General features: G+C 41.9%; 1 protein-coding gene across 1 annotated transcript; it reads right to left on the bottom strand.

Moving 5' to 3' along the window:
* Nucleotides 1–905: 905 nt before the first annotated feature.
* On the bottom strand, nt 906–18,943 carry NUDT3 (nudix hydrolase 3). The gene is made up of 6 exons (XM_075851154.1): nt 18,862–18,943; nt 15,505–15,524; nt 13,774–13,884; nt 9,533–9,577; nt 3,854–3,938; nt 906–2,086 (listed from the first exon to the last, which is right to left on the bottom strand). The coding sequence occupies exons 1-6, from the start codon at nt 18,941–18,943 to the stop codon at nt 1,926–1,928; spliced, it is 504 nt and encodes a 167-aa protein (XP_075707269.1). The 3' UTR covers nt 906–1,925.
* Nucleotides 18,944–20,732: the final 1,789 nt, after the last annotated feature.

The raw sequence follows: 20,732 nt of genomic DNA, 5'->3' as shown, positions 1-20,732 counted from the left end.
GGCGTGAGAGGTTCACCACGTAGAATTAATGAGCCGTTCAGTAGATGTGTCAACAGATTAAATTGAAAAAAATAACACCTGTACAATTTTTTAAGTCACAGCTTGTAAATTTCTGTCATTAAACTATGACAGTAAAAGAGACAGTCAGTAGAAAGATCAGTAATAAATCACAGTATGACAGGAACACCAGTAAAGGCAAAAAACTTTGTAAGTGGCAAACTTTTGGTGAATAATCTCCAAACTAACAAAAGGGGAAAAAATACATTTACGTAAAACAGAAATATGATGGAAGTGACATTATTAATATGTGATTTCTGATTATTAGAGGCTCTGTCACCACATTATAAGTGCCCTATCTTGTACATAATGTGATCGGCGCTGTAATGTAGATTTTTATTTAGAAAAACAATCTATTTTCACCAAGTTATGACCTATTTTAGCTTTATGCTAATTACTTTCTTAATAGACAACAGGGGGTGTGTTTTACTTTTGACCAAGTGAGCGTTGTGGAGAGAAGTGTATGACGCTGACCAGTGACCAATCAGCGTCCTACACTTCTCCCCATTCATTTACTCTGCACACAGTGATCCTGCGTTGTTTACTATGTGCAGTCACATACACACACATTAACGTTACTGAAGTGTCCTGACAGCGAATAGACATCATTTTCAGCCGGGACGGGATGTCTATTCACAATCCCGACACTTCGGTAACGTTTGTGTGTGACTTACAGCACAGCAAGCGTGATCTCGCTGTAAATGACAACACAGCGTGATCTCGATGTGCTGTGTCAGTAAGTCCCACACAAACGTTACCGAAGTGTCGGGATTGTGAATAGACATCCCGTCCTGTCGGTTTACTGTCAAAACACTTCAGTAACGTCAATGTGTGAGTATGTGTCCGCACATAGCGAACAACGCAGGATCACTATTTTCAGAGTAAATGAATGGAGACAAGTGTATGATGCCGATTGGTCAGCGTCATACACTCCTCTTTACAACGCCCACTTGGTCAAAAGTAAAAACACGCCCAGTTGAGCATTAAGAAAGTCATTAGCATAAAGATAAAATAGCTCAAAACTTGGTGAAAATAGATATTTTTTCTAAATCAAAATCACTGCTGTAACCTACATTACAGCGCCGATCACATTATGTACAAGATAGGACACTTATAATATGGTGAAAGAGCTTCTTTAACCCTGTAAATATTTATTCATGTACATATAGATTATCTATATACTCTTCATTTTAAGTTTCCAAGGAGTACAGTGCAAAGAACTTGAAGATTACAAGATAGAAGTACCTAGTAAATGCAATTTTGGATACTTTTCATAGGTTGTCCGCAATAAGGACACTAACTAATTAACCATGTGTGTAAATTTTTTCCCCATCAAAAATGTTTTTGTGCATGTTGTAAAATGTAAAAAGAATGTTCAAACTATTTTATTAATTCAAATCTTCTGCAAAGCTACAAATAGCGGTTTCTAGAACTATATTTGCTTTGCTATTTAAAATAACGCCCGTTTTTCCCCATTTAAAAAAAAAAATAGAAAAATACAAATTGCCAAGTACAGGTAAGGAATCCTTACCACCACATTTGAATACTCCATTATCTTGGAGAATACTCATACTAAAGCAGCTTGACATACCAGTTAAAATCCTTGGGAAATTAAAAAGGTGAAGTATTTGTAAAAAAAAAATAAAAAAATAAAACCTAAAGAAACTAAGATACATGGAATCATGACACAGATAAAAGGTAAAAAAGGTACCGGGCACAAATAATTGAACATGTCCATGTTAAATATGAAAGGGGAATCACAGCATGCAAAATCTATCGCTGCACAACACAATGTTAGAAACCCAATGGAGTTTAGCACTTTTAGTAAAGCTCAAGGTTACAAGGATTGAGTCCATAGAATGAATAGGTCATCTGATATCGGGTAGTGCACTCTGGCTTGGCAGGGGGGTGGTTCCATTGTTAGGATGACAACTTTGTCTCAGACTTTGGAAGTAGGATGCCTGCACAGGTTTGTGACCCTGCAATGCACGGACGGCTTCCTCAATGCTGAACCAGTGGCGGTTCCGTCCTATGAAGGGAGTCACTGGAATTGTCATTTTAAAGTCACAGTTTTCAATACCAAGCAAACATGAATTCATTAATCATTCCTCATGCTATACTGCTTAATATTTCTTAAACAAACATTAAATTGACCCCGCAAGTAACCGCTTTGTTGCCATTGTAATGCTTATACCACAATTTTGGCAATTGGCAATGAGCCACCTCGCTGTCACTCTTACCCACATACCCCCTTACTTATTCTATACTACCCTGTAGGGATGCACGATGCATCGAAACTTCGATACAGTTTCGATACTCTGCATCCCCAAACAGTTCGATACCGTTATTTCATGTATTTCGATACTTGGCTGTGCGGCCGCACATCTCAGTATAGTAACACATGAATGTCTGAGAGCGGGGCTGCGGCTGTGTGATACAGTCATTGCTGCGCTCCTGAGTCCTGATAACAAGTGCGCGGGGTCAAAATGATGCGATGTGGCCAGCACTGCACTAATGGGCGGCGGCAGTGAAGACAGAACATGGCGGGCGCATTAAAAAACACTCCTCAGTGCCTGAACCACCGCTCATTAGTGCAGCACCGGCCGCATCTCCTCATGCTGACCGTGCATGCACTTCCTGTCAAGAGCGGGGCAATGGCTGTATTACACAGCCGCAGCCCCGCTCTAAAACGGCGGAGATCAGGAAAACCCCTCATCTCCGCCATTATTCCCCTTAATGCTGCGATCACAGCGGACTGCAGCATTCAGGAGAAAATGAGAAGGGGATGCCCCTTGGATTGAGGGACATACCATATATGGGCAGACAGCCCAGGGTCCATTGAAGGACCCCAGGGCTGTCCTACCATATTTCTGGTTGTTAGGGCATATTTAGGTACTATCAGTAAACAGGCTAATGTACTGCAATATAGATATATGCCAGTACATTAAAGTTTAAAACATAAAGTAAACACAAAAGTAATGTTAAATTAAAAAAAAAATACACACACCTTTTTTTACAATAAACATTAAAATAATTCTCAATCCATAAAATATACACATAATCAGTATTGGCGCGGCCATAATGACCTGCACAACAATTTTTTGGGAATTATTTATAATGTGTACGCTGTAAAAAAATAAAATAAAAACGGCTTTCTATCACTTATTGTGGGGCACGAGGTGTAATGAATTTAACCTTCATGTGCCTCACATTAATAGTAATTAACCCCATCATGTACCTCACATATTAACCCATTATGACTGAGAAACATGATGGGGTTAATTACTATTAATGTGAGGCACATGGAGGTTAAATTCATTATCACACCACGCGCCTCACATCACAAAATGGAAGAACTTTTTTTTTATTTTTATTACTGTTGGCAAAGTATCGAATTGGTATCGAAAATCGCAATACTAAACGAAGTATGGGTATCGAAGTCCAAAATCTGGTATCGTGACATCCCTACTACCCTGGATGTCCACGGCCCCCTTGACCCTTATTTTTTGTTGTTGTCCGTTTCCATTAGTTTTAACGTATTTTATGCGCACATCTCAACATTGGCTCAATCTCAAGTCTATGTCTCCACCATATAATATTGGGATAATAGCAGTCAATTCATTTTATTGTTTAGTAGCCAACCTTTTGTTTCCACCCAGTTGTTTCTGCCCATGGTTTGTAACTTTTGTTAAACTCACAAACCTTAATATAAAAGTACTGTATAAAAAAAACACAACAACATTTAAAACACACATTCATGACACTATGAAGTCTTAAATCAACTAATCAGACGTACCAATACTGACTGAATCCTCCCAATCTTCCAGGATCTCCGTTACAGTCAAAACATAAACAAAGGTTCTGTGTTTCCGTTCAAAATTCTGTGGAGAATAGAACGTGGGTATAAAAAAAAACAAAAAAAAAAACAGGTTACACTTTTTATTAGTAAATGGAATATTTCTCTTGGGTGGCCAGACTATGGTGGGGAGTTTAGCAAAAACTTAATGGGTAGCCAAATTGTAAGCCTAGATAATACTTCAGTATTAGTAATTTGAAACCCTTTCACTGCCAAGGGCGAATGCAATACGTCATGATTTAAAACAATTGCGGTAACTAGAGTAGAAGGACTAGAGCTTAGACGGGTACTAAAGATAAACACTGAATGGCCACTTTATTAGAGAAACCGGACCATTCACGCTTTGGGCATCCCTGTATGGAAATTAGGCATGTGACCCTTGAGTGCAGCATAAAATCAAGTGAGCAGGTTTTCATCAAAATTGCAAAATCAAGCGATCTGAGCATCTTCGAACAAGGAATGGTCATCATTGCTAGACTAGCTGGGGCCAGTATCTCAAAAACTGCCAACCTTGTGGGTTTTTCCTGAGCAACGGCGTCGAGAGTATATAGAGAATGGTGTAATCGAGGAAAAACATCCAGTGTAAGAGGCACGTCAACAAATAGTCGACGAATGGGTAAAGGGGAGGGTGTCAACAATAGTTTTGATGAACAAGCGGTGCACAGTCAAGCAAATTGCCGATGAATACAACACTGGTGCTCCAACTAACGTGTCTGACCGCACAACTTGTCGTTCCTTAGCACGCATGGACTATAAACAGCAGACAACCAGTTTGAGTTCCACTGCTGTCTAAGGGAAAGATAAATGCAAGACTACAGTGTGCAAAAGAGCGCAAAGAATGATTAATTGAGCAGTTGAAAACTGCTGCCTGGTCAGATTAAAGGAACAGTGTCATCACAAATTTTTTTATATGTTAAAGAGGTTAGTGCTTTAATAAAAACGTTTATTTTCATTTGTGTGTTTGTGTTTTACTGTTTCTTATTTTTACACTTTTTCTTCCCTATGGGGGCTGCCATTTTTTGTTCCATTTCTGTGTGTGTCGATTAACGACACACACAGACATGGAGTACGGCAGCCACAGTCCCATAGGGACTGTGAACGGCTCCCGTCCCATTGACTGCCGTGTACGGCGTCTGTGTGGGAACTGCGCATGCGCCGCTCCCACACAGTCCTATTCGAAATTGGCGCCGTCCGGCGCCATTTTCCTGTGTACCGGAAGTCGCGGCCGGACAGTAATATTACTATTTCCGGTCGCGGCTTCCTGACTTGTGCACATGGAACAGCGGCAGCAAAGGGAGCGGACGGGCCGGAGGGAGCCGCGGCGGCAGGAGCAGGTAAGAGATTTTAATGTATGTTAGTGTTTGTGTGTGTTTACTACTGTATGTAAACCTACTACACTGTGGGTTACCTCAAAAAATGGCGACACACAGTGTAGGAGGTTAAACCTTTCAAACCCCTCGTTTATCCCGGCACTAGCCAGGATAAAGGAGGGGGGGATGCTGAGAGCTCACTAGAGCGAGGGCTTTTAACCCAATGTTGCAATGCTGCAATTTTGGGAACAGCTCCATCTAGTGACCAAAAATGGGTAGTATTATAAATTAGAAATAATTTATAATATTACATGGACTCGTGCAAAAAAATAAAAAAAATTTGAACAATGTTTAAATCACCCACACACTAAATGTTTAATTTTTAAAAAAAAAACATGTTTTTCTGGCAACACATTCCCTTTAAGCTAGATTTCTGTGGCATCACGCAGATGGGAAGGATACAACTTGGCATAAGTATCATGAATCGATGAACCCTTCTTGTCAAGTGCCACTAGTTCAGGCTGCTGGAGGTATAATAATGGTGTAGGGAATGTTTTGTTGGCACACCCAGATTCCTCGGATACCTTACCTAAGCATTCTGGCCGACCAAGTTCACCCCATCACCCTATAGCAGAGGGACAATTTAGCGGCAACTGCAATTCTCCTGTCCACATAGGCCAATATTCCTGCAGAACTATTTCAGCCCCTAGTAAATCTATGCCACTTTAAAAAGGGGTTGTCAGGAATAAATTGTATTTATATTTTAACTTAACGGGACATATTTAATTAACTTTGTAATATAATATCTATTTACCTGTGGCAGCGTTACTTAGTTATGATTAGCGGTCACGGGGCCGCACCCAGAGTACATTTTTAATTTCCTGTGATGTTCTGTGTCTTTGCTCAGCCAGCACTTTCGTCTATTCAGAGTCACGGCGCGTCATCAACTACGTTTACAGGATGGGTGCCAGGTGGATGTTTCATGAGCTCTACAGAGCTCCACCTCTGGTGCCACTGCCTGTAAAGCTGGAAGTGCTGGCTGATCAAAGACACAGAGCATCGTCTCTGCTAGCACACGCCCCCTCCTCCTATTGTCTCGTCGTCCACGCCTCCTCCTCTTTCATCACACTTGTAATTCCCGCACCGCCTGGTCGCCTTGTGTCTCCACTAAACCTCCCCCTCCTGCGCTTATCTCGACCCCCAGGCCCCCTCCTCCTTCTCTATGTGCACCGCACCAGCCTCCTCTTGCTGCGTCTGAACCCCGCCTCCTATCGCTATTGTCCCTTTTTTATCTATTAGCTCAGGGGTCACAAACACGCGGGGTAGCCCTGACATCACTGTCCATATACAGTATGGACAATGAGGTCAAGGGCTTCCCCGGAGTCCAAGAGCAGAGCCAATACTAGCGCTCTACTCTGGGACTGCGACTCTGGGGGAACCCCTGACATCCCTGTCCATATATGGACAGGGATGTCAGGGGCTTCTTCGGAGCCGGAGGTCCAGTGCAGAGCGCTAGTAAAGTAGGCTCCGGGGAAACCTCGGACATCTACAGAGGGCACTGTGGCATTATCTACAGAGGGAACTGGGGAATTATCTACAGAGGGCACTGGGGCATTATCTACAGAGGGCACTGGGGCATTATCTACCTGTATTATCGATCTGTAAAAAAAATAAAAAGTTTCACCAGGGTAAGGGTCAGTTCACAGTTTGCGAAAATCCGCCGCAAATACAGCAGCAGCAAAGTGAATGAGATAAAACAAATTTCATCCACACACTGCGTAAATACGGAGATGAAAAAAAACACTCAGCAATTGACCTGGGGTGCAGAGTTTTATTCCGCAGCATGTCAATTGTATTTGCGTAAACGCTGCTTATTTGTTGTGGGTTTTCCCCATTGAATTAAATGGGGAGGTAAATCCTGCAACAAATAGCAGTTGTGTTTTTTGCGGTAGGTTCGCAGCGATCCCGCGGCAAAAAAGCAACTCCGAAAACCAAAAATATTATACTTACCTAGGAGTCTGTTTCTGTTTGCAAAAATATTATCCTCACACATGTATATACATTTCAGTTCTTTGTGTAATATACTGATATATATAACAAGTTCTTTGTTCATGTCGGACACACCTATGGAAGACACCGCCCCTGGAATGCAAGAGGAGTGTACAGAAGAACTTGCAGCTGAGAAGCCGGTGGGGGCTTGGGCACTCCCACATCTCTAGGGAGGGGGCATGTGTCTTTTTTCTGTATAAAGTTCAGTTCGCTTCCTGTCTGATCTGAGGAAAGCTGTGTATCAACATCTCTGGCTGGTTTACTTCTTTCCAGGCATGCCTTCAGCTTTCAATTTACAGAGGTGGTTATTCGGTGTGAAATAACAGGGGGAAGGAAGCCACCCTGAAATACGGACCTGACATTTCTACCTTCAGGCCGGTCTGCTAGCAAATGCTGCAGTTTTTCGCAGTGGACATTCCAGGCGAAAAACGGCACACAGTTTGGTAGGGTTTTCAATCTGGAATTTCCTGTGGCGCACAGGGCGGATACACTGCGTGCTTTTAAGCAGCGTATCCGCCCCGTGTGTACTCAACCTAATACAGGATCTCTTGGAACAGATCCTGCAGCAGGTGAGGAAAATGTGCTGACTGGATTGTGTGTACCAAGATGTCTGACATAGGTGGAGTGGGCAGACTTACATTTATCAGGCTGTGAAAGGGGCGGGGGAGGGAGATGGGAGCCTGTAAATAGATCAGGGATAGATGGAGGCATAAAGGAGAATGAGTATTAGTGGCTGTTTAGGACAGTGCAGGGTGGGAGCTGGGTGCCTGCAATTAGGGCAGGGAGGGACCCTGTGAACATAGAGGGGCGTGGCAGTATGCAAATAGCTGAGATGTTGTGGAGGAAGGGGGGGGGGGGTGCAAGCGGTCTTCTCAGATGCAGCAAGGGATCATGGGTATGGTGGGTTACAAGACAGCAAACAGCCAGGACCAGAAGCAAGGGATGTAAACAAACAGAAAGAGCAACAGTGATGATTGAGATCAAACAAACTGGTTAGAAGGTGAGTAGGGGGTTTTAGGGAATGCAAACCAAGGCTGGGGGACACTTTAGATTAAAAAAAAATCCTGGCCAACCCCTTTAAAAATTGTTGTGATTCTGAAGGTCAATTGAAGTCCAACGTGCTGCAAGATAGGTATCTCTAATAAAGTGTCCAATCAGTATATATAAGATTAGCTTTCAAATTATACCAGGATCAAAGCTCTAGGTACAATATTCAGGGAACAGAATTTGAATTCAGGAGAGCTTTACTTCATGGTTCTGGGTCTATGTACAGGGAGGGGATTGCAAGTGAAAGCAGGAACCGCTAGCTATACGATTAGGAACTTCCACACTGTGATCGGACAAATAACATGTCAAACTAAGTGGCAGATCGAGGACACCGTTAAAAAAAAAAAAAAAAAAAGAAGTAGTAAAAGACTACAGAACGTGCTTCTGCAAGGCCAACCATGCCATATCCACCTAGTTTCCGCAGACGACGGACAAAAAAAATCCATCATCGCGGACCATATTTTTGCTGACAGTAGTTTCTACCGTCGACAAGCACGCATAATTTTAAACGGATGGTCTGCCAAAATAGTCACAATCGGCCATTTCGGACTACTTTCATCTTAAGTGTATAGCCAGCTTTAAGGTGGTATTATACGGCCCAATGGCTGTGTTCACACAGAGTTTTTTTGGAGGTGGAAAGTTCTGCCTCAAAATTCAGTTTGGGATTTTGTCCTTCCTGCACGTCGTTTGCGGCGATTTTCGCGGCGTTTTTTGCTCACGCCCATTTAGTGCTACTGGCAGAAAATACGCTCTCTCTGCCTCCCATTGATGTCAATGGGAGGTCAGAGGCGTAAATGCCCGAAGATATAGCATGTCCCTTCTTACTCCCGCGAGGCGGTTTTACAGCTCGCGGGAGAAAACCACCCCCGCCTCCCATTGAAATCAATGGGAGGAATTTTCGGACAGCTTTTGACGAGTTTTGCGGAGTGGTTTCCGCTCCATAAAGCTTGTCAAAATACTCCGTGTGAACAGGCCCTTATACTTATTTTTAGGAGGTGTTGTGTGTCTAAGGCTCTGCTTGCGTCAGATTTTTAGTCACAAATAGGAATATGTATGCATTTTTATTTAAAATTCCATCTTGATGCAAACTTACATAAAGGAACTCAGCTTGGTGGCATTTTGACATTGTGCCAAGTGTCTACGGCAGAGATACACTCTGAAAGGTTGATACATTCATTATAAAACCTACTTATTTTTCATGGGGCTTACTTACCTCAAATACTCCAAGAAGACGACCTAATATGCCTTTAACACCAGCCTATTGGGGGAAAAAGGTGTTACAAGTCTTTTACTACACATGTATAAAGCAACAAAATGTCAAAAACATGAATGAACTCTGTAAGGCCTCATGCACACGACCGTGCCCGTAATTACGGGCGCGGACGGCCACGCACAGCCAGCCGTTTTTACGAGCCGTGCTCCCATTATAAAGTATAGGAGCACGGTCCGTAAAATTTTAAAAAATAAATTAAAAAAAACGACATGTCCTAGTTTTTTCGGCAGGTTTCTACGGCACGGACACCCTCCCGTAGACATACGGCAAGGTGTCCGTCGGCTATAGAAATGAATGGGCCCGTAATTACGGGAAATTTTACGGTCGTGTGCATGGGGCCCATGTTCACACAGAGTTTTTTGCAGGCCGAAAATTCTGCCTGGAAAAAATCAGCTCCGTTTTTTTTTTTTATGTGGTTTTGCACCACACGTGCTTTTTGCACCTATTTCTTCAACAGGCAAAAACACGCCAAAAACCACGTTGGCCGTTCACGGCGTTTTTTCCGTCTCCCATTGAGACGGAAAACTCTAGATAGGGCATGTCGCTTCTTTTTCCCACGAGCGTTTTTTTGTGCTTGCGGGAAAAACGCCTCCGCCTCCCATTAAAAACAATGGTAGGCGATTTCCGTCGTTTTTTTGCCACGGAAAAAATAAAGTATCAAAAAGCTCCGTCTGAACAGGGCCTAAAAGTCTATAGAATAAAAGGGGATAGCGGACAAGACTAGCAAATATAGATACTATTTTGGGAGTATGTTTAAATGCAATAAACATTATATTATATTTTTAAATATGGACAGTGGCTGTGTAAGGCTATGTTCACACTGAGTATTTTGCAGAGTTTGACGCGGAAACCGCGTCGCAAAACTCGGCAAAAACGGCCCGAGAACGCCTCCCATTGATTTCAATGGGAGGCGTCGGCGTCTTTTTCCCGCGAGCAGTAAAACTGCCTCGCGGGAAAAAGCAGCGACATGCCCTATCTTCGGGCGCTTCCGCCTCTGACCTCCCATTGACTTCAATGGGAGGCAGAGAAAGCGTATTTCACGCTGTTTTATGCCCGCGGCGCTCAATGGCTGCGGGCGAAAAACGGCGCGAAAATCGGCGTGCAGGGAGAGGAATATCTGCCTCAAAGTTCCAAACTGAATTTTGAGGCAGATATTCCTCCCCCAAAATACTCCGTGTGAACATAGCCTAAAGGAGTGTTGGGAATCTTCCAAATATTTTTCAAGTCCTGAAGTCTAAACAATTAGGCATGGATCACTTGTTCCAATAATCCCAGGAATAAAAGCCTTCCACTTTGGCAGAAAGAAATTCCTGACCTTGGAAATGATAAATTGGGCGTGATTTATATAAAAAAATAAATACCCCTAAAGTATCCTTGATTGCAATATAGGAGGGTTCCTCCAGCTCACCTTTGCAGATATGCTGAGTCATACAAGCACGGATCCCCGTGTCGGCACACGTGCAAGCACAGGAAGAAACAAAGAATTGGATCCCACTAATAAGCAGCCATGACGAAGGACGCAGTCAGCGTCAGAAACGCGTAGGCACCGCTCCAATTGCGGTTTATCCCTCTATTGCATATTTGGGAATTTATTCACATTTCACTGCACATGTTTTATCCTTTGCCTCATTAAAACTTGGAAGAAGATTCCTACATTTTAACAGAACCTAACAGACTCTTCGCTGGATCCAATTCTTTGTTTCTTCCTATCCTTGATTGCCATTGGCAACGACTTCACTTTTACTTCGCACCAGTTTTGATATATCTTCCTCATTGTATATTATATTAGTGGGAAAATTTGTGTTGATACAGTCTGTGTTCATTAATAGGAAATTTTGGAAAAACTGAATTTTTTAGAAATTTGAATTTCTCTATAAGACAGACCTCATGTTACTAATTAACATTTACCAGGTCTACATTATTTTGGCAGATTTTTATTTAAATGTCCTTCTGACCTCCTTATGTTGTCCTTTTTGTCGGAAGGCTTATATGTTTAGCAGCAAATTTGCACATTTCATTATATATCAATTCAGTTATGAAGTGGCTTTGATGGGTCTATATATTAGAACCCCCCCCCCCATAAATCACCCCATTTTAAAAACTGCATTCTTCAAGGTTTTTAAAACAGAATTTAGTAATTTGTTCCAAAAATATGTGTTTTTAGCTCAAAGTTTAACATTTTCATAAGGAACATAGGAGAAAAAGCAGCCCATGATTTGTTAAGCAATTTCTCCCGGAAAGAACCCATAATCAGTCATAAACTGCTGTTTGGGAACACGGCAGGACTCACTTGGAACTTGAAGATCCAACTTGCTGATCGCTTGTATATTTCACAGCACTTATGTAGTGCAGTGTATTATAACGGTTTTATACCGACAGGCAGACTATTAGAGGTTATCGCATCTAGCCCTAGATGTACGTCAAAATGCGGTAGCACCTTGGCGGAAGCAATGTAACTGTACGTCAGATGTTGCCAAGGGGTTGATTGTCCAGTTGAAATCAGAGGCACTGTTATTACAATTTTATTTCTGGAAACCACGGTCGTGTGCATGGCCCCATAGGAATGAATGGGGCCGCAATTCAACCGTGGATTTTCAGGGGAATTGCGCCCGCAAAAGCATGTTCGTGCACATGGGGCCTAACAGGGGCCCGAAACCTAATAATTTTCCTGGGTTAGTTAGTCGTATAATGGGGTGTGGGAGAATATGGTATTCTAAGAGAAATCAGGATGAAAAGTTAGACAAACTGTGAAATCACTGGTCCAGAATTGATGGTTATCCCCCTTTTCCCTTGTAAGTTTTTTTTTTTTTTTTTTTTTTTATTTATTTCAGCTTGGATTATTTTAAGGGAAGGGACTTATAATGAAAATAAAATAAAAACATTCATACAAAGAAAAAAATAATCTGTTTATAGTGGTTATCAGTACTATGTGGACCCATTTTGATGGGAAAGAATTGTTTTTTTTAACTTAAAACTTTATTAAATGTCTTTGTACAATTCTTTTGAGTCCCACTAGGGGACTTGAAAATGCGATTGTTAAATCATTGCACAATTCACTGCAATACTTATGTAATGCAGTGTATTGTGCATTTTGTATTCTCTTATGAAGCTCTGTGGGGGCCATGGGATGACAAAGAGGCCCCCCCTCTGTCCAATGGCTTAGAAGCCATGGTCGTGGTTGACAAAGGCATCCAAGTGGTTTAACAGCCGGCCCAGTCTATATATACACTTTCCAACTATGAGGCCGCTCTACACATACACTTCCTGACTATGACGTACATGTACGTCAAGTAAGATAGGTCGACAAAAGAAGAAGTTCAACCCAACCTCTCTTGCTCAATTTCACGCCTTTCTTCGCTAGATTAATTATAACCCTCAATGCCATTCGTCAGTAAATAATCATCTAGCCTTTTTTAAGAGATTACATAGTATCTGTCATTACTACCGCTTGGTGTGGGGCATTCCATAGTTTGACTACTCTAACTGTAAAGAACCATTTCCTATATTAATGTCTGAAACGCCTTTCCTCCACATGAAATGAATGTCATCTGTTCCTTTGTAAAGTCACACAAAATCATGTGCTAGTTCTTTGTATTGACCATATACTTAAGGGGTTTTCCCATGAGAGACCTTTAGGGCATATCCACAGGATATGTCATATATGTCAGGTGCGGGTCCTAGAGGTGGGACCCGCATCCATCTCTAGAACGGGGCCCACTTTTTGTACAGACACTTCTATTAGCGGTTAAGCCACTCCACCCCAGGGATATTACAGAAATTGATAACGGGTTAGTAATCATGACAATTATAAATGTGTGTGATGTAGTACGTTAGAAGTTGGTAAAGAGAGTATAGTATGGATGGAGATAGGAAAGGAAAATCTCTGTCATGGACACCTATGCACTGCGAAACCTCCATTTAAAAATCCAGCATTTACCTCTGTATCCATACCTCCCAACAGTCACATTTTTTATTTCATTTTTTCAATGCGCAGATTTGCATAAATAGGTCCATTTCTAGTGAATTTTGGGGGCATTTCTGGGGAGAGCAGGAGGGGGCCTTAACTGCTCCATGATTTGGGATTCCAAAGTTAAATGCTATGCAGATCCTAAGAGGCTTTTACGAAGATCACTGAAGTTATGCTTTTATTTAGCTTTGTAAAGACTGAAAGCTGTTGATACCTCTTCACAAACTTCTCTAGTAGCTGCTGCACTGGGTTCTTCCTCTGGCTCCAGTCCACCGCCAGGAACAATCCAACGGTCTGGATAGCGGCTGCTACTTACTAACAGCACCTGAAATAAACAGAAGTCAAATAACCATCAGTACATTTATACATACTTCGTTTTATTTAAGGCTTTCATAACCTACAATTATGCTTCTTAGTTTTGGAGATCTTAAACCCACATTTTAAAGTAAAGGAATCATTGCCTACACTAAAATACTACACATATTGGGGGGGGGGGGGGATTTATTATTGGCATAGAAAAGTCACAAATGCCTCAAAAGTCACTATTTGTGCAAAAAAATAAAATAAAAAAAAATAAAAATAAAAATCGGGGACATTTCAGACGCTTACACCACTTTACAAAAAAAAAAAGAAAAAAGCGGTGTGTAGCAAAAGGGGATGGGCGTTCCGCGGGCCAACATATTTGCGATAAATAGCTCAAATCTACTCCAGCTTGTAGCTAGAGTAAATTTGACTTTATGGTGCACGGATGGCCAGAGATGCGCCAAATTTCTTAAAGGGAATGTGTTGCCAGCAAAACATGTTTTTTTTTTTTTAGTTAAACAATTAGTGTGTAGGTGATTAAACATTGTCCTAATTTTTTTCACGAGTCAGGAAATATTATAAATTCGATTCAATTTATAATATTTCCCAGCACTGGTCACTAGATGGAGCACTTCCCAAAATTGCAGCATTGCATGTGGTAAAGCAACCACATTGCTTTATGCTGCAAAATTGGGAAAAAATCCCTCGCTCTAGTGAGCTCTCAGAATCCCCCCCTCCTTTATCCTGGCTAGTGCCGGGAGAAACGAGGGGTTTGAACGGTCTAACCTCCTACACTGTGTGTCGCCATTTTTTGAGCTAACACACAGTGTAGAAGGTTTACATACACTAGTAAAACACACTGAAACACGAACATACATAGAAATCACTTACCTGCTCCAGTCGCCGCCGCTCCCTCCGGTCCGTCTGGTGCCGCTGCTCCATGTGCACAAGTCCGGAAGCCGCGACCGGAAGTAGTAATCTTACTGCCCGGCCGCGACTTCCGGTCCACAGGAAAATGGCACACACACGGCGTACACCAAAGTGGATGGAACGGGCCCCGTTCGCAGTCCCTATGGGACTGGAGCTGCCGTATTCCATGTCTGTATGTGTCGTTAATCGACACATACAGAAATGGAAAAAAAAATGGCAGCCCCCATAGGGAAGAAAAAGTGTAAAAATAGAAAAAAGTAACACACAAATAAATATAAAAGTTTTTAATAAAACCCTAACATAAAACTGATATTAAAAAAAAAATGTTGGTGACACTGTTCCTTTAAGAGGTGTTTGCTTCTTAATAAATTATGCACCTCTTGCTCCATCACTCTTGATGAAGACTGCATCTAAAGAACGCTAGTCTTAATAAATTACCCGACATTGGTCTAATATACAAAGCTAGTCCGTTTTTATTCAGTCATTGGTGCACGTAATACAAAACATTTCTTAGGACTGTAGAACACATACAGGTATATACGGTGATGTAAAATAATATTTGCCTGATGTTCCCCATTATTGTATGTCCCGCTGAATGGCTTGCTAATTCTGACCTTTAATCTGAATTTAACGTTAAGGCCCTGTTTACACAGTTTTTTGGCGCTGATTTTAATGTGGAAACCGCGTCGGAATCATCCAAAGCATTGCTAACCTTAGCCAAGTTCAGTGTTCCTAAAAAGGAAAAAGGGAATAGGCAAAAATGGGATGATTCATAGACAGAATTTCTTCAGGAATTTGGGGATTCCTGTATTGCTGAGGCAGATTATTTCTTAGGGGGCGTCTAGTGTGGTGATACTTTTTTGTGGGACTTCTCATGCAGTCTACAGGTTGGTATAGCTCTCTGAGCCTTTGACCTCAGGCTCTCCTTTATGCTTGATAGGAAGTGTTACCATATTGTCCATTGCTGCACCTCTGAACTTATGTTGTGTGCCTTGGTTGGGTGTATATTACAATCACGTTGTTTGTCTTATTTATACTGCTTATGCTATACCCTTTGTTTTGGATTGAGATGCCTGTACCTTACCACATCACATGATGTTTATATTATATTAGCATGTTATGCGTATATGTCCCTGCTGTATCTCCATGCTATTCTTTTATTGCTTGTATCATTGATTTTATCTTCTGATGGCCAATATACTGTCATGTGTATTTCAATAAAGTCTTTTTATATTTTCATGGTACAAATAGTGTGCTGTATGTTATTTATCCAGTTGTGGATATATTATATATGTCTTCATATTTCGTGATATGTATTTAAATTCTGTCTTTTCTGATTTGTGAGGACGCATAATAATTTTCTTGGCGTATGCCCATGGTCTATACTTGAATAGGTATTTTTTATAGGCAGATTATTTCTGCCTGCAAAAAAAACTCAGTTTAAACAGGGCCTCACAAAGGGAACCTGAGTAAACACATTACACGGTTCTATTATTGTATTTAAAGGGAATTTATCGTCAGAAAATGCCCTATAGTTTAAATTTAACTTTTTTTTTTTTTTTTTGAGTAGAGAGGTTTTTTGACAGTGTAATTTTACTCATCCATGTGTCAAAATCCAGAAATATTGACGTTTTTACATTGACTGCTGAGCACCCCCAATGATGTACCGGTTTTGCAGAGATCACTTTTTAGCTTGTGCGGTGTACGCTGGTGGCGAGAACCAACACCTTGGAAAACCAAAATTGAATGATTAAAAAATAAATAAAAAAGATAAAAATCGGTCTGTAGCCCAGAATACTAAGGCCCCATGCACACGAACGTGCTTTTGCGGCCGCAATTCCCCCGAAAATCCACGGGAGAATTGCAGCCTCATTCATTCCTATGGGCCCATGCACACGGCCGTGGTTTCCACAGTCTGTGCATGGCCCAGTAGCCAGGACCTCAGAAAGAAAGGACATGTCTTATTACAGCAATGTTCTGCCGTCCAGGCTCATAGGAAATAATGGACGTGGCCATGTGTTCGGCCCGCGATCTGCGGGCGGGTGTCACTCCACGGCCGGCCGACCCAAAAATCACGGCCGTGCACATTGCTACGGTCGTGAGCATGAGGCCTAATATGAAGATGTTAGCAGCACTGACTGTATAATGATTAAAAAAAAATAATTATTATGGACGCTGGTAAAAAGTCCCTTATTATTATAGACGTCTGAATTTACAGATGGTTGCCAACACTGGCCAACAGTCCTCTCACTATCATCACAGGCAGGATTACAATGAAAGGTAACACCTCTATTTTACAGCTACATTCACATTACCTTTAAGTAACAAAATTATACAACACACATATCATCCATGTGAAAAGTAACTGCTTTTTTATATAAGAGGCCGCTGCAGGGGAAATGTAGTATTACATGGCGGCCATTTAGATCAGGGGTGGGGAACTTCCACTGCGCTATTGACTCCGTTGAAAAACAGGAAATCTGCCGGAATGGTGACGAACGGTAACCGTTAGCAATGTTTCCGTCACCATTGATTTCAATGGTGATGCAAACGGAAGCTAAGGCTTCCGTTTGACTTTCCGTTGAGGGGTTCACCGGACAAACCTCCGACTGAACCCCTGAACAGAAAGCCAACGCTGATGTGAACAGGCCCGAACATACCAGTGATAGTAGTTCTCACTGTGATTCTTCAAATTTGTTTTCAATGTGCATTGTACTGCATAGACCCTTAACACCACAAAAAAAACCTGCATTTAAGACCCCATTTCACATTACGTTCCATTCTAGGCTAAATGTCCCGGTGTACAAGCAACACGTGTTCAAAGTGCTCCATTAGCCCAACAAAGGCCAAAAGCAGACTTTTGGCCTCCGTCAAGCTGGTACTTTTCGTTTTTTTACAAGGCAACGGAATCCTGCAAAAAAAAAAAAAAAAGGAAAAAGGATTTTTTTTTTAACATGGGAGCATATAGGTGACATATGCCACGTCACAGGCATTAACATATACGTCATGGACTTTTCTATAGATTTTCATGGCATACGTTAAGCGGATACCATAATGATCTATAGGTGACGGATGTCTGTGACAGTTGTTTAAAAGTGTCCATAAGTTATAATGGTATGTGTTTAACATATAAATCATGAAAAGGATCATTAGAGTTCATGACGCATACAATTAACGTATACCATTATATATGGGTGACTGATGCCACTGTTGGGCATCGGTCACATCATTGGCTTAATGTACACGTCAGGCGCTTCCCCCGGCGTATACGTCAAACGTAGTCCAAAACAAATAAGAGCTATAGGCTGAAGCTGCACCCGACAGACTTCCTGCTCATTCCGCCCTCTGCATATAATACTGGTAATACTAAGGGTATGTTCAAACGGAGCTGACCCGGTCGCGACAAAGCCAACAACTGCGCCGGCACCATGTTAGGCGTGGCTATCAGATAGCCTGTTAATGGCTGCGCATTATTTCTGTTAAAACAGCCCTTTTTCTGCAAAATCATGCGGTCATAAAGGGTGTATTAATTAATCACAGCACAATTTTGCAAGTAAAGGGCTGTTTTACACACAATAACGCACGACCATTAACAGGCTATTTGACAGCCGCGTTGAACATGTTGGAGTGGTTGTTGGCCGCGGGTCAGGGCCGCTCCATTTGAACTTACCCTAAGAGATTTCTTCTCCATGTCAAGTAATTTTCTGTTTTCTGGCTAAAATCAAGAGGAAGCGGGTAAAATGGAAGTCTGTGAGGAACAACTTCAGCCAAAAGCTGCAAAGCAAAGTGATGTCAGAGAAGGGGATTTGCACATCAAGGCTAGCTTCACACATAGCCAAAATACTGCATAATTTCCGTATTGAATTTGTGCGTTTTCTCAAGCGAAATTGACACGCCGCAGATTGAGAATGTGCAACGCGGGTCAGTTTCCGCACGTCTTTTCTGCAAAATTTTTCCGCAGCGTGTGGATGAGATTTGTTCATATCTCAACCACTTTGCTGGAACTGTAATACGCTGCGGAATTTCCATAACCGAAATGCTGCAGAATTCACACTACGTGTAAACGTACCTAAAGCAGATGATGAGAACATGCTGTCAAAACACAAAGCAGGACTACAACGTAACTGCTGAGGAAACACAAATACTAACATTTTGGACTGGCCTAGTCAAAGTTCTTACTTGAAACCAATAGACACGTCCTAGCAGAAATATGCTGTTTATGCATGAAAACCTGTCAATATCTGTCTGAATGACAGATGCATCAAGTTTATACTATGACCTTACAGTGCGGAGCCAGAGAAAGGCAAAAAACCCATGCGGAGGTTGTAAACTGCATCATTAGGGGAAAATTTCCTTCCTGACTCCATATATGGAAATCAGAATAAATCCCGGGATCTCCAGAATCTAGTACTCCTAACCTGTAATATTATATTTTTCTCGAAGGCATCAAGGCCCTTCATGCGCTTGATAAAAGAATCAACCATCACAACATCCTGTGACAGAGAGATCCATAGTCTCACTGCTCTCACAGTAAAGAATCCCCCGTCTGTGATGAAGTGATTGCCCCCTTGACCTTGTTACAGGCCTAGGTATCAAAAGATTATTAGGCAGATCTCGAATGACTATTGATATGTATTGTTCACCATAAGTGCTGATGTATGTTCTTTATTGATTTGATCGTAATTATTGTTTCTAAAGGTGGTGCAAGCAGTTAACTGGATCGTCACAACTGGACCCCCAGCTTCTCTAGCCCCCAGCTTTCAGCGGTTATGGCCTGGCGGAAGTAACTCTGCAACAGCTTTCCACTTTGGCTCATAGAAACGATCCCGAGTGGAAGACGACCCCCCCCCCCCCACCCATCTAGGGCAACCATATACCCAATGCAAATGGTAAGGGGCCTGATAAGTTTATTATATATATATATATATTTTTATTTTTTTTAAGGATTAGAAACTAGTGTGAAAATATGCTATGACTTTCGATTAAGAATAAAAAAAATGCTATAAGAGAGGACATCACAAATATATATATATTTATTTTTTTACAAAAATGTACAGTCTGAATCCTACAGTTTGCGCTTTCTAAAAAATTCTATGGAGGGGGTGTATCTAAACTGGTGCATAGGAAAAAGTGGAGTAGTTGCCCATGTCAACTAGATTCCTCCTCATTTTCTCAGAGGCCCTTTGGAAAATAAAGACAGCAAGCTAATTGGTTTCCTTTGCACCAGATACACACTTCCCCTCCCCCCCCTTTGAATCTGCAGTAAAGCACATTAACATGCATTTTTATTCGTATGAAGCATATGGACATAGATATTCATAACCTTTCCGTTATCATATTGCATATTACTATTTAGAGAAAAATATAAATTTTCATAATAAAGTGGTATTTCAGTATAGAATACTGTGCCAAAAGCTAGTCAGCAGTTGCGGTTTCAGGTGCAGTTCTTGTTAAAATTGTGGTCTATGTGCCGAAAAGGTCTGCAAATACCCCGTGCTGCCAGGGCGTAAATATATAGATCTCTGTTCCAGCCGGCATAGCGATGTGAAAAGCGCTCGGACGCCGGCTGTGTCAGTGTCCCCGGCTCCCCAGCAACCTGTTCTCTGACAGCCGAACTGATCGGTTCGGCTGCAGAGAATATGATCACCGTTATTAACCGCTTCCCGACCGCCCACAGTAAATTCACGTCGGCGCTTGCTGGGCTCTGTGCAGCGCCGACGTGAATTCACAGTGTATGTTAAAAGCGCAATCCGGGTTTCTCAGAGTAGTGCTGACACCCGGATCACGCGGTCAACCCCTGCCTCTGGTCCCGTAGACATGATCATGACCCGATTGGTTCAGGTCCCGATCATGTGATCGCAGGGAAAGTTTGTTGTAGAAACAAACTTTCGAGGACCGATTGCGGGTGCTGCCGTCAGTTGCATGACAAAACCGGTGGCC

This window comes from Rhinoderma darwinii, chromosome 2 (genome assembly GCF_050947455.1).
Source record: "Rhinoderma darwinii isolate aRhiDar2 chromosome 2, aRhiDar2.hap1, whole genome shotgun sequence".
Classification (NCBI taxonomy): Eukaryota; Metazoa; Chordata; class Amphibia; order Anura; family Rhinodermatidae; genus Rhinoderma; species Rhinoderma darwinii.
Note: the sequence above shows the minus strand (reverse complement) of the source record. Positions and strands in the feature narration are given on the sequence as shown.